The sequence below is a fragment of the Staurois parvus genome, unplaced genomic scaffold, assembly GCF_062004578.1.
Source record: "Staurois parvus isolate SC_StPar_1 unplaced genomic scaffold, SC_StPar_1.0 ptg000160l, whole genome shotgun sequence".
Lineage (NCBI taxonomy): Eukaryota > Metazoa > Chordata > Amphibia > Anura > Ranidae > Staurois > Staurois parvus.
In genome coordinates this window covers 1,273,619-1,288,547 of record NW_028317956.1, presented here as the reverse complement: position 1 = coordinate 1,288,547, position 14,929 = coordinate 1,273,619, and the positions used below count along the sequence as shown (strand labels likewise).

At 42.0% G+C, this 14,929-nt stretch overlaps 1 protein-coding gene across 1 annotated transcript in view; it reads right to left on the bottom strand.

Moving 5' to 3' along the window:
- Positions 1-2,265: 2,265 nt before the first annotated feature.
- Positions 2,266-14,929, bottom strand: part of INTS11 (integrator complex subunit 11) — a 54,577-nt gene continuing 41,913 nt past the window's right edge. Inside the window, exons 16-18 of the mRNA XM_089675948.1 lie at positions 13,378-13,520; positions 8,731-8,860; positions 2,266-2,775 (exon numbers count right to left, since the gene is read on the bottom strand). Coding sequence (XP_089532074.1) covers positions 2,710-2,775; positions 8,731-8,860; positions 13,378-13,520 — 339 coding nt within the window. The 3' untranslated portion in view covers positions 2,266-2,709. The remainder of the gene's footprint in view (positions 2,776-8,730; positions 8,861-13,377; positions 13,521-14,929) is intronic.

The window sequence follows — 14,929 nt, the reverse complement described above, 5'->3', positions numbered from 1 at the left end:
TTTAAAATTATTTTGCTGTTGTGCAAAAGAGAAGTATGGTGCCTGTTTACCATGTGCACTAACAACCCTAATGGTTTGACTATGAATGACATGTTACGTTTTGGAATGAAAAAGGGTTTAGGAGTAATAGTCTTAATTTTGCATAACTGCAGAAAAAGTAGTATTTGTATAATATAGGAACACTAATAGCTTTGCGCAAATGTTTATCTTTCATTAGTAGATTTGTGTTGTGCCTAGGCCTCATTCACACAGGAGCATACAACATAGAATTCTGGCTTTTTTTTTTGTACTTGGGAAGCCCAAATCCTCTATACAGCTGTCCATAGACATGAATGGCTGTGCACAAGCTGTATGTAGATATACACACACTGGTACTATTGTAAACCCACATATAGCATACAGATGTATTCCCAGGCATAGAAAAAAAAAGACCAAATTTTAGGCAAAAAGGTGTTTTTCATTTTTGCCATCTGTGTCCCATTGGGGAGATTTACCTTCACTTTCTGCCCCACAGCCAAAACAGGATATGAGAGTAAAACCCTGCAAATGCGAATCCCTTGGGACTTCCCCCCACCCCCCAGATCAGCAGAACTAGTGTCCCCATTGAAAGATTTCCCCTCTAGTACTTTTCTGGGGACTACGCAAAATTTGGGATTTTCTTTTACTTTCAATGATAATGGTAAACAGGACAAGTAGAGAAGGTGAATCTCCCTAATGGGGACACAGACAGCAATAGAAACCTAATAGGTGTTCTAATCTCTATCCAAAACTAAAACAAAGCTGTTCCTTTCATTATACTTTACTCCATGCTTGAGTTTTCAAAACTTTATTAACCATTTATTTGTGTATGTGATTTCCTAGTGTCTGATAATCTTGTCCCTAGTCTCCTTAATCTGTTATTCCCTGTGTGAAATGTATGGTTTACAGGATGGGAAAAATTAATTGATGTTTTCAGGTTCTAATGTCCTGTTTTTCATCATGTTTTATATATAGTTAAGCATGATGACGAGTTTGCAATCTCTGCATAATAGCTGTATTCAGTTTGTCTTTAAGAAGGGATAAGGGGGGGTTGTATATAAAAGGGAGATTTAGATCTTCGGATATTACTAAGCGCTGTTTAGTGTGAAACACAATAGAAACATTTTGCTGCCTGTATGTGTACCCCCTTTTGATACAGTAGAGATTTACATATAATGCTGGATTGTTTTTTCCCCTCACTTTATTTACTGCATTACTTTGGGTGCTGTACCTATACCCTACATGCTCTTAATTCCTCCAGTCTGTATGCTTTATTATATATATGTTACTTGGTCCTGCCCACACCACTTTGTTCCCTGTACTGTAGGTTTCATATTGCTGATCACACCAATTCTTTTACGGTGCAGATTAATTGTGTATGTAACATCCAGTGCAGTATAAGACATGGAGAAGTCAGGAGGCTGTAGCAAACTCTTGCCAGCTCCACTGTACCTGGCTACATACAGTTACTCAGATCATATCATGCTGTATGCTACAACCACTTAATGGCAGCTGCTGACCTGAAGAGAACTTACGGTTGTTACAATGTTAACGTTATTAAGTAAATACATAGCAATCAGTTCTTTGGCGTCACTTCTGTAACCATATCTCCAACAGAGTATGAGATGAAGGGAGTAAACTCAGTATATGATGTGACCAACACTCTCTTTACGCAAATCTTTTTCCTTGCCTGCCTCTTTTAGACACAACTGGAAGTACAATGAAATCTCTCCAAAGTGAGAGAAATCTTCTCTTGTGTCCCCACTGGTAGATTCCCCTATTATTCCTGTTCTGGTGACTACTTCAAAATTTTGTATCAGTCCTTACTTTCCATCTTGATAACAATGGTCACCAAAACAAATAAGGTGAATCTCTCAAAAACAGAGATAGCAGCCCCCCCCCCCCATCCCCCTACAAAAAACGATAAATAGGATATAGATACACTTAAAGGGCAAGAAGCTTTTTTGCACATGCACAAAGATGTTTAGCCCTGATTCACACTGGATCTGACTTTGAAATTGGAATCGAATATGATTTCAAAGTCGGATGGCAGTGTGACTTCGGGTGCGACTTCTTGCACAGCTTGTCTATGCAAGTCGCACCCCAAATCGGCAAAAGTAGTGCAGGAACTATTTTCTAATTGGTATGACTCCGGTGAAGAACAGTTCCATTGCCGATCATTGAATGAGATTTGAACGGTCAAATCACATGACAATTCGCCTCATTGTGAACAAGGGCTTAGACAGATTAGCTTGTAACCGATGTTTGCAAGTTTTTATTTTATAGAATCCACCAACAATAACCACACTAAGTAATTCAAGAAAAAAAAAAGTGAATGAGGAAAAATTATTTCACTGCTGGTAGAAATACAGTGTGTATATAATTAGATATCTCTTAAGCACTTTGAGTCCGGTACAAAAGGTTTTTTATTTTAATAAAATAGTAGTAGTGCTAAGCACATAAATCTGGCACCACTGTCCATATCCAATATGGAGTATATGCCGTTTCTCTAGGTAGTCATGAGACTCGGGTTTGTGATATCACATGAAGCCACAGTAACATTTCTTCCTCAGCTCTGTGACATGAACAGATATCTACTGCTGGATACCAAGCAGGCTATATTCCATACATCTCAAGGATCACAAGTTTAGCCACACCGGGTCCTGATACTTTCTCTGGGAATCCAGTAATCTAGCTTGTACCTTGTGGTAAGCCTTTCTTTAATAAAGATGTCAAGAAACTTCCTAGTTCTTCATCCTAAGTAGACAGGAGAGAAAAAAAAAAAGACAGAGAATTCCAAACATCTTTCACCGTATTCCAGGATTTCTAATGACAGGGCTGTCTCTTTTTTTTAATGGATATTGACAGTTTTTGTTTTGCATTACACAAAAACTGCTATTTTCACTGTTAAGCATTTTAATATTTTTTTTAACGCCAGAATTAGAGAGAGAATTGTATATTCACACTTTGTGATAGTTCAGGATCATTCCAGTATACCAGGATTACTGACTCAACAGGCCATCTGCAAACCAGTGTACACTGGATCCATAGGAATGTTCACAACCATCATATCCCGAGATATATACAGTCATGGCCGAAATTGTTGGCACCCTTGATATTTTTCCTGAAAATCAAGTATTTCACACAAAAAAGGTATTGCATTAACACATGTTTTGCTATACACATGTTTATTCCCTTTGTATGTATTGGAACAAATATAAAACAGAGGCAGAAAAGCAAATATGACATAATGTCACACAAAACCCCAAAAATGGGCTGGACAAAAGTATTGGCACCCTTAACTTAATATTTGGTTGCACACCCTTTGGAAAACATAACTGAAATCAGTCGCTTCCTATAACCATCAATAAGCTTCTGACACCTCTCACCCGGAATTTTGGACCACTCTTCCTTTGCAAACAGCTCCAGGTCTCTTATTGGAAGGACACCTTTTCCCAACAGCAATTTTAAGATCTCTCCACAGGTGTTCAATGGGATTTAGATCTGGGCTCATTGCTGGCCACTTCAGAACTCTCCAGCGCTTCTTTGCCATCCATTTCTGAGTGCTTTTTGACGTATGTTTGGGGTCATTGTCCTGCTGGAAGACCCAGGATCTTGGACGCAAACCCAGCTTTCTGACACTGGGCCCTACAGTGCGACCCAAAATCCTTTGGTAATCCTCAGATTTCATGATGCCTTGCACACAGTCAAGGCACCCAGTGCCAGAGGCAGCAAAACAACCCCAAAACATCATTGAACCTCCACCATATTTTACCGTAGGTACTGTGTTTTGTTCTTTGTAGGCCTCATTCCGTTTTCGGTAAACAGTAGAATGATGTGCTTTACCGAAAAGCTCTATCTTGGTCTCATCTGTCCACAAGACGTTTTCCCAGAAGGCTTTTGGCTTACTCAAGTACATTTTGGCAAACTGTAGTCTTGCTTTTTTATGTCTCTGTGTCAGCAGTGGGGTCCTCCTGGGTCTCCTGCCATAGCGTTTCATTTCATTTAAATGTCGACGGATAGTTCGCGCTGACACTGATGCTCCCTGAGCCTGCAGGACAGCTTGAATGTCTTTGGAACATGTTTGGGGCTGCTTATCCACCATCCGGACTATTCTGCGTTGCAATCTTTCATCAATTTTCCTCATCCGTCCACGACCAGGGAGATTAGCTACAGTGCCATGGGTTGCAAACTTCTTGATAATGTTGCGCACTGTGGACAAAGGCAAATCTAGTTCTCTGGAGATGGACTTGTAACCTTGAGATTGTTGATATTTTGCCACAATTTTGGTTCTCAGGTCCTCAGACAGTTCTCGTCTCCTCTTTCTGTTGTCCATGCTTAGTGTGGCACAGACAGACACACAATGCAAAGGTTAAGTGAACGTCTCTCCTTTTTATCTGCTTTCAGGTGTGATTTCTATATTGCCCACACCTGTTACTTGCCCCAGGTGAGTTTACAGGAGCATCACATGCTTGTAACATTCTTATTTATCCGCAGTTGTGAAAGGGTGCCAATACTTTTGTCCAGCCCATTTTTGGAGGTTTGTGTGACATTATGTCGAATTTGCTTTCTTTCCTCCCTTTTTTTGTTTTGTCCCAATACACACAAAGGGAATAAACATGTGTATAGCAAAACATGTGTTAATGCAATACGTTTCGTGAGAAATACATGATTTCCTGGAGAAATATCAAGGGTGCCAACAATTTCGGCCATGACTGTATATTTTTCTGTACACCGATCCACACAATTACAGCCAATCAGCAATTCATCTAGTTTTCACTTATGTAAAAAGATGTAACACTTTAACACAGCATGGCTATAGAATTTAGATACTGCTTAGTGCCTTCAGTGGTTTAGTTACATTTGTCAGCCAAGTCCTTGACCTGCGAGTGCAGAAAAATAAAGTTAGACTCCTGGCAAGAAGCTAAACGTCTTGCCTTTCAAAGATTTGTTCAGCTAGTCTTGTGAGTCTACTTAACATGTATTCTATTCATCATATTTTCACTTGAATCCGTAAGTTTCAGCGGATTTCAGCAATAGATTTCTGTTGCAAAAAAACTTTGCAGTTTTATTTTTCATCTACACTTTTTTACTGTTTATTCATCACTTCCATTTATCTTTCAATATATTCACTGTGAACACTTAAACTTTGGGAGCATTTCCTATAGCAACTAATCAGTTTCAGTATAGAATTTTTGTTGTTTGTACTGGTATCACTGATTTTTGGGATCCTCAAAAGGATCATATCACAGTTTTTGTTGGCACAATTCAATAAGAAGTAGTATATATATTTACTTTTAATATATAGGTTTTGTTCACCCATAGTCACCTATTTATTTCTAGTGGTGTACATAGGTTACACCTTTGTGTGTTTGGGTTCTATTCACTGTTATCCACAGATTTGGATGTTTTCATGTGCATTCTATTCAATATTCTAATTTTGGTTTTGTGTATATTTATTTCACAAGTTTTAGTATAATTTACAATGTGTGTGGTATAATCATAACAAGAGTGTATTTGTCACCTAGATACAGCGCAGCACCAATTATTATTATACAGTATTTATAAAGCGCCGATAATTCGCTCAGCGCAGTACATTACAAAGGGGGACAGAACATGTGACAGAACAATAACAATACAATGCAAAACATGAGGGGATTGAGGGCCCTGCTCTTTTGAGCTTACAATTTAGGAGGGAGGGGATGGTGGCACAGGAGATAGCTGTGGGGGATGGAGTGGTAGGAAGAGTGGAGGAGGTCGGCAAGTTAGCAGGGGGGGGGGGGGGGGTAGGCTTCCCTGAAGAGATGGGTTTTCAGGGTGAGTAGGTGATAATCTGATGGGTTGGGGCAGGGAGTTCCAGAGGATGGGTGACACCCTGGAGAAGTCCTGGAGGCGGGCATGGGAGAAGGAGGTCTTGTGAGGAGCGGAGTGTGCGTGTTGGGTGGTACTTGGATATTAGGTCACTGATGTAGTTCGGGGCAGTATGGTGGACAGCTTTGTACGTCAGTGTTAGGATTTTGAATTTGATCCGTTGCGCAATCGGAAGCCAGTGGAGGGATTGGCAGAGGGGGGTGGCGGAAACGGAGCGGTTGGAAAGGTGAATGAGTCTGGCTGCCGTGCTCAGGATCGACTGAAGCGGGGATAGCCAGCGGTGAGGCAGGCCAGTAAGGAGGGAGTTGCAGTAATCGAGTCGTGATATGATGAGGGAGTGGATGAGCTGTTTAGTGGTTTCTGGGGTTAGGAACGTGCGGATTTTGGCGATGTTGCGGAGGTGGAGTCTGCACGAGCTTGTTAAAGATTGGACTTGGGGCTGGAAGGATAGGTTGGAGTCCAGAATGACACCAAGTACTCTGGGCTGCAGGGCGGGTTTGATGGTGGCGTTGTTGGACATGATGGAGAAGTCAGTGGGGGGGGGGGGTTGTGTCCGGGCTGGGGGGAAGACAAGAAACTCGGTCTTGGAGAGGTTCAGTTTAAGGAAGTGGAGCAACATCCAGTCAGATATGTCGCTCAGTAGGTGTGTGATTCGGGCAGAGACTGAGGGGGTGAGGTGGGGGGGTTGAGAGATAGATTTGTGTGTCGTCGGCATATAGGTGGTAGTTGAAGCCATGAGAGTGTATGAGTTGGCCAAGGGAGGAGGTGTAGATGGAGAAGAGAAGGGGCCCGAGGACGGAGTCTTGAGGGACCCCAACAGAGAGGGGGAGTGAGGGGGAAGGTGGTGGTATTATAGGTAACGCTGAAAGAGCATTGCGACAGGTAGGATGAGAGCCAGGAGAGAGCAGAATCTCTGAGGCCGAGGAAGTGTAGTTTTTTTTGAGGAGGAGGGGGTGGTCGACTGTGTCGAAGGGCGCAGAGAGGTCAAGGAGTAGGAGCACTAAATATTGGCCATTTGCTTTGGCGGTTAGCAGGTCGTTGGAGAGTTTGAGTAAGGTAGTTTCGGTGGAGTGTAGGGGACGGAAGCTAGGGAGCAAGAGCTGCATCAGCCAATGCCTCCTCTGTAGTGCTGGCTCCTGTCCCATGCAGAGTGATACCAGCTGCACACCACCTCTTGTCCTGGCTAGTGGTCTCCAGCATGGTGCCAGCAGCAGGAAAGAAGAGATCTTCAGGTCAGTGTGAAGCAATACACTGGGCATAATAGTATAGAGCTGCTTTTATATGGATGCCCTGTGGTTTACCCCCACCAGAGGTGCACTGCAGCGTGCCTGCACACTTCTATCATGTGGGTTTGGTGCGCTTTAAGAAATTGCACTACACCTGCAGGATATAATAGCTGCGCTTTCCATAGACTTCTAACACAGGAAAGTTGCAGATGCACAGTGCAGGTACACTGCAGCCCTATAGGGTAAGGGTTCCTTTACATAAAACCCCATAGTTAAGAGATGCTTTTAACCCATCCCCCACCAACAACAGCACTCTCTTTAGCTGCAGTGGTCAGGGGTGTACATATGTCTCAACCCCAGCAGAAGTTATACATCCTGTCACGGTTGGTGGGTGTAACAGTCGCCAAGCATGACCCATTCAAGTGAACGAGGCCATTCTGCAAGTGCCTTGCAACATTGTGCAGTAAGACAAACAAGGGGTTAAAGCAGGCAGGGTTATGTTGCTTTCCCACCATCTACCCCACAGAAGCATACAGTTGTGGGACACTTGCAGAGTGACCCCATTTACTTGAATGGGTTGTGATTGGCAAGCCGTAGCACTCACCAAAAGCAACAGGGGATTTAATGCTTGCTGCGGAATGTGTACAGCTTTGGCTGCTCCTCAACAAGGGCTCATTCAAAAAACACAGCAGGCACTGCTGCTACTCTGAAAAGTAATGAGTGTGTTTGACAGGTGGTGAGGAGGCAATATGTTGCCTCCTAACCATCTGATTTAAACCCATGATGGCCATCGAATGAACTCTATTTTGGCACAGTAGTATGGCAATTAGAGGTCTAAATCAGTTGTGAGGTGATGAAACTGTACCCAGTGATCCGAGACTTCTCCCATGTTGTTCAGGTAGATCTCCATCTCTTTAAGGTTGCCTATCCCTGCTTTAAACAATCCGCTCAGTTTATAACCCGCCAGGCTGGCCCTTGCGCACCACATTGTACATTTCCTTTAAAACTTTGTTATAATCTGATAGTTATTTCTTTCTGGGTAAAGTTAGGCAAATTAAGAGGCATTCATGTTTTCTAGACCTCGTTCTTATGGTAATGGATTTTAATAGTTGGCCACACACCAGCTAAACTTTACTCAAGGCTGGTACACATGGGCGGTTCAACTGAAACCGTCCGACATTTGTCCCGTGTGTACAGCAGCCTGTCCGACAGAAGCCGGCCTAATGACCAGCTTTTATCAAATGGACATACTGGAAAACCAGCATCCGATATGCGCTTTCAGCCAATGGCTGTGGATCAGTATGTGCTAGCAAGGGGACGGTCCACCTGTCAGAAAACAATAGCTCAGCGGGGGAGATTGCCGCACTAACATTGCTTAGTTAGTATAGCGACCTCTCCCCATGTGTACCCTGTATTAGATTTGGTTGGAGTAAAAAAGTTTACCAAGAACTACACAAGATAGGAGTCTACCTAAACAAGCCATTCAGTTTTTATCCAGTCAAACACTGCAGATCTAAAAGATTTATTCTACAAAAATCTCACTGGTGAATACTCGGCTAAAACTACGCAACACTAAAAGGGAATACATGTCTGTCCAGGACACATCAGTACTAACCTGGTAGGTCCAGGATATAAGCAGCACCTTTGTGCCGGGGTCATCAGAATTGCTGGAGACTTGAAGAAGGATTGATTCCACCATAATGGAGCCATCAGGGAGGTGCTGTACCAGACGATCCTTCAGGACACTGCAGGAGGAACATGCACTATACTTAGTGTTACTGCAAAAGTGTTTTTTTGTGTCATGCCCAAAATAAACCTTTAAAGTTTTTTTTGTGAGAGAAAATTTAGGGTTTTAAATCATTCCTTCCTTTTCAGAGCCAAAACTGTAAGGGTGCATTAAACTGGAACTTGAACATTTATATAAAAGCAGTATTAAAATGTAATATATTGCAGCTTACAATCCTTAAATGTGATAGTGTAGCTGCATTATTTGTTGTTGATTTTTTTGCCCTATTCACAAATTTGTTTTTTTTTTTTTTGAGATAAAGGTTTTACATAAATAAAAGCTGATCATCTGTAAGCATCCCTGTCAGTGTTAATTGGCTTGCCTCAACTCTCCAACCGATCCTTTATCAGAATAACCAAACTGTCCAGTAAAAGTAAGTGCCAGGATCAAAGGGGGGGGGGGCCTAAAATAAGAATAATGCAGCCACCACATCTAAGAATTGGTAAGCTGCAATATAATAAAGATTTGTTTGAGTTTAATACTGCTTTAAGTAAACCACACCACCTCAGTAACTATAAGGCCCCATTCAGATACTGTGTTGTGGCAACGGGCGTTCCCACTTGTGATTTGCATGCCTGTGTGTCGCACATACGGCAGCCTATTTACTTCAATGGCCTCACTACCTACAGTTTCGGAGGCCCTAAAATGCCAGGATAGTCCAAAAACGTCCCACATGACCCCTTTTTGGAAAGGAAATACCCCACGGAATTTGATAAGAGGCATGGTGAGTATTTTGTAGATATCATTTGTCACAGGGCTTTGAAAAAGAAAACAAAAAATACATTTTCGTTTTCTTTGTTTTCCAAAAACTTGTGAAAACGAATAAGATTTGCAAAATACTTTCCATGCCTCTTAGCAAATATCTTTGGAGTGTCTACTTTCAAAAAAGGGGTCATTTGGGGTGGGGGTATGCTTCTACTATCCTGGCATGTCAGGGCCAACATTAGAAGCCTATGCCACACATCACCCAGTTTTCTAATCACGCCTTTTCTGACACTTTTTCGCTAGAAAATTAATTTGCTTTAATGAAACATATGTATTGTTCGGGGTTTCAGGGTGAAAATGATGGGTGTTAAATTATTTATGTCACACAGTATTTGTGCAGCGATTTTTAAAATGCTGATTTTTTTTTTTTAAAAAATACACTTTTTTGAATTTTAATGCACAAAACCACAATATATTGCCCAATTGTTTGATCGTATATAAAAGATGTTACACCAAGTAAATGGATACCAAACATGACATGCCCATGCAACAAATTACGTAAATTTGTAATATCCATAGGCGATGCTTTAAAAGCCTTTACAGATCACCACTTTAGATTTACACAGGACGTCTAGTGCTAGAATTACTGCCCTTGGTCTGATGTTTGTGGTGATACCTCACATGCATGGTGCATGCTCTGTTTACATACCGCTGCTTGCGTTTGCCTTTGCGCGTGGGGATGGGGTGAATTTTTATTTTTATAATTACTTATTTTTCCTTTTTTTTTTTTTACTTAATTATTTTCACACTGAACCTTTCTTTTTTTTTTTCTTTGATCACTTTTATTGTTATCACAGGGAATTAAAATATCCCCTGTGATAGCAATAGGCAGTGACAGGTATTCTTTTCTAAGAAATCTGGGATCTATTAAACTCTAGCTCTCTCCTCTGCCCTTATAGCATCTGATCTCCCTAAGATCGGTGTGATCAGATGCTTTCCCAATTTTAAAATCGCACGGTTTATATCCGGCGAAACGTAAAATGATAAAATGCTCGCAGCTTCCAGTCTCTTAGACCATAAAGAGGACTGGAGGCATTCCAATCGCCGATCATCTCTATTGTCAGCCAGAACTGCCGGCTACATTTTTGGGTTCTCTGGTGGGATGGGAGAGCCCAAGAAAACCTTGGAAGGCAGTGGGGGTTGCTAGTCCCGCTGCTTGTAAAAGCGATCCAGCGACTAATTAGCAACTAGGATTGTTTATACATGAAAGCCGACCGCCAGTTGAAAAAAAAACCATACCAGGATGATGCCTGTAGCTGCAGGCATCATCCCAGTATAACCACTCAAAGTCCAGCAATGTACCAGTACGTTGCTGGTCCATGTTGGGCATATATGTAACAACAGAGAACACGGACATATGAAAAATCATTATTAATTGCAATGCTATGTTGAGGGTTGGGCCCTAAAAAAGTTTTTAAATTTAGAAACCGTGATAAGTTTTCATATGAAAAACAGTGGAGAGGCTAAACGCTAACGCTGGCAGTAAACGGGGCTGATCATGCTAACACTGCGTTTTTAGGGACACTATACAAAAAGGAGGCACTAGTATAGTTCTGTTCCTGATCCATTTATTGATCCGTACAAACACTATACTAGTAATGGCGGTGATCGGCAACTTAGATTGCCTGCACACTATAACAGTAGCTGACTATGGCTGGGAGGGGCGTTATCTGATGTCGCTAGTGGCAGTAATACAGTGATCATTGCAAAATTCTAAATAATGACGCTGGGTGACGGGGCGATCAAAGAGCTAAAATGTGCTAATCTAACGTGTATGTAAAATGTAGTGCTTTTATTCAGTTCCGTTTTCGTTCTTCTCTCCCTGGACGGCATAGGGGTGCACATGCACACCCAGAAATAGAAAACCACATAACATTACGACGCTTTGCCCAGAGCTGCCGCTCGCCCGCACAGTGGTTAATGTAGGAGTGTAGGTTTACAAAAAAGGGAAATTGTGTATTTACAAAGATTTACAGGTATTATTGCAGTGTTTACCTTGAAGAAATTTTTAAATGGTTGCTGTTCTTTATTTTTGATATTGTATTAACTATAGATTTGTAGATTAGCCACAAGAAGGAGTGAACTGTCAGTTTGTAATTAACCTCCCTTTTGAACAACTTTCTGAGATAAAGTAACATGCACACAGCGGTGTGCATTGCATTCAGTGAATCAGCTGGAGGAAGATAGACTTTACTGAGCTTAGTGAAGATGAAGCTGTGTTTTAGCAAATATCCCCTCCCCCGCACATGGATTCGGTATGCAAAGTAAACATAGGTTCACTTTTTTTATGAACGCTCACTTTCCTGGGTGAACAGCTTATACTCTTTAAAGAAATCAAACTCACCAACTTGAGAGAGAGCAGTAAAGTACAATCATTGTGTATTAATGCAAACGTTTAGTATTTATCAAATATGGCTTCCCCCATGAATATATACAGAGGTTGGACAAAGTTATAGAAATACCAGGTAAAAGAATGAAATCATTACTCAATATGGTGTTGGACCACCTTTTAAATCCAGAATGCCCTGAATTCTTCTGGGAATTGGATAGTGGATAATGGAATCTGATACCACCCTTCATGCAAAGATCGTTCCCGTTCTTGCAGAGATGCCAGAGGTGGAAAACCGAGTCCAAACCTTGCTCTCCACAGACCTTTGTTGCACTATGATATAGAGGTGCGAGACATCGTCTGCATGCTCGACAAACCATGATTTGACAACACCAGCTGTGTGAATGAAAGCATTATCGTCTTGGTAAATGGTGCTGTCTTCAGGAAACAATGTCTGCACCATGGGGTGCACATGGTCGGCCAAAATTTGTACATAGGGACTGGCAGTGACTCCACCTTTCAAACTGATGATGGGGCCTTCAGAATACCAAGATATGTCTGCCCAAACCATTATTGCACCACCACCACGCTTTACTGTTGGCACAAGACAGTCCTGGTCGTAAGCTCTGCCACATATAAACACGTCCGATGGTTGGGAGCAGTGTGAAGCTCCATTCATCGGACCATATTACAGTCTTCCATTGATTGGTAGTCCAGGATTTATGGATGTTGCACCACTCTCTCCTCTTCTGAGCATTAATATCAGTCACTAGTGTGTTTGGCAACTGCAGCTCACCCGTGAATATTTTCCTCATGCAGTGCCCACCGCACACAGTGTTTGTGGACATGGGCTTTGGAAGACACTTTTGCAGCAGTTGTTTTCTTATTCCGGGTCACAATCCTGCATCCTTTTGTCTCTTTTGGTCAGTTGACCACGCTTAACCTTTATCAGACAACGTTTTCCCACAAACTGTATATTCCGTTGTAACCTTTATACTGCACCTTGCAACACGGAAAATAAATTGGCAAGTTCAGTCACAGAGGCACCAGCTAAGTGGGCACCAACAATTTGTCATCTTTGAAGCTCCGTGAGCTCTGACATGACTGTATTACTAGCAGTGCACACGGTGATCGATGAAAATGAGGCTTCACACCTGTTAGCTAGGCGTCTCATCACACAGTGGAAGCAAAAGAATGTTACATCACTTCTGCTTTTAACGTGAAACATGTTGTCACTTTCACACCTACAAATCATGTAGTGTTTCTATATTTTTGTCTGACCCCTGTACATAGTGTAAGTACAGACTAGAACGTGTTCCCACACAAACAAGAGACTAACATCCAGCTGCTAGTTTATGTTGTAATTTGTGCACCCTACTTGCCTTTTCAGGTGGTTGTATATCCGCAGCACAGTCTCAGGCTCCTTATGTGGATCCTGAATATGTATCCTACAAGTGAACCTGAGCTGGTGTTCACTAAGGCCAATCTCCTTTAGTGCTTGTTCTGGGGACACCAGACGAAGGCTCTGCCATAGAGAGAATAGTCAGTGGCAATGTATATATTATTCATAGTCATAAGCAAAGAAAGCATTACTTCGGATTATATATTAGAATAGATAAAGCGTAACACTGCAAATATTGCTGATCTGTCCAAAGTAGCTGTTTACAATAGAATCTGTCCTTTCAAAGTACAATTCCACAGAAACGTTCTCCTAGGCTAGATATTTACTTATCAAACAATACACTTAAAGCCCAACTCTGGGTGTCATCAGTGCTGCTGTCTGCATCATACTGTGGATGAAGGGCACTGTTAGGCTCACTCCAGGGCTGGGCCCATGACATCCTGCATTCATAGCATGTTCCCAGTCTTCAGGGTTGAGGGACACTGGGCACCATTCATCCTGAACGACTGAGGACATCTTGTGGCAAAAATTAGTATTGCAAGGTACAGCAACAGATTGAAAGAGTATTGCAACTTCTTTATGTCACTCCGTCCTCTACCAACCTCCTAACTCTATTTTTTTTTACCAGTAATAGTTTTAATTAAGGTATACAAAATGTACAAATATGTATGTATGTATCTCTTGTTATGAAGAACAGTAGAAATAGAGCTAGAAGTACTTTTGTAATTTTCTTCAAGATTACATTCCAAATATTACAAGATTTGTAATTTTTCTTCAAACCAAGATTACATTCCAAATATCTAATTTTCTGGAATATATATTATATATATTATAACTAAGTGACCACATGACCTCAGTTCTCAGCTGCATAATAGGGCTTGAAGAGGTGGGGTGGAGAAACAACAGTATACTGATCTTCACAGTGAATGGGTGGGGGTGGGGGGTAATCAGCACACGTCTGTTCATCAGAGGACAGGCAAGCTGTGCTCCTAGCACAGCTAAAAAACTAAACACACAGGAATGGCTGTGCTCTCCTGCATAGTGTTGTCACTTTGAAATAGTAAAGCAGGGGGGACTGGCAGGAACACCAGATATTTCACATAAAGGAAGTAATACAAAGAACACAATAATTTTTAAACACAGTACATAGTACAACAGGAAGGGCTGCTGTTAGAAATCACAGGGCCCTGTACAGCCTACAAAACAGGAAGGGGTGAGTAGCCCCTTCCTACCCCCAGGAGGCATCCCATCATGGACAACAGGTGGGGGAGCAATTACAGGAATTAATTCCCTGTATGGCTCTCTTTACAGCAACTGAAAGCTGGCTGGAGGGAGTGGAGAAGCCAGCTTTCAGCTACTGCAGAGTCATACAGGGAATCTGTTCCTATAGATGCTTACCCCTCCCTGATCATCTCCTCCTATCCACGATCTGATTCCTCCTGCTGCCTGGGCCCTCCGGCTGAACTGAAGGGGCCTAGGCCCTGTACAAGGGGACCAGTGGTACCCCCTTTTTGCAGCCTTAACAGGCAGAC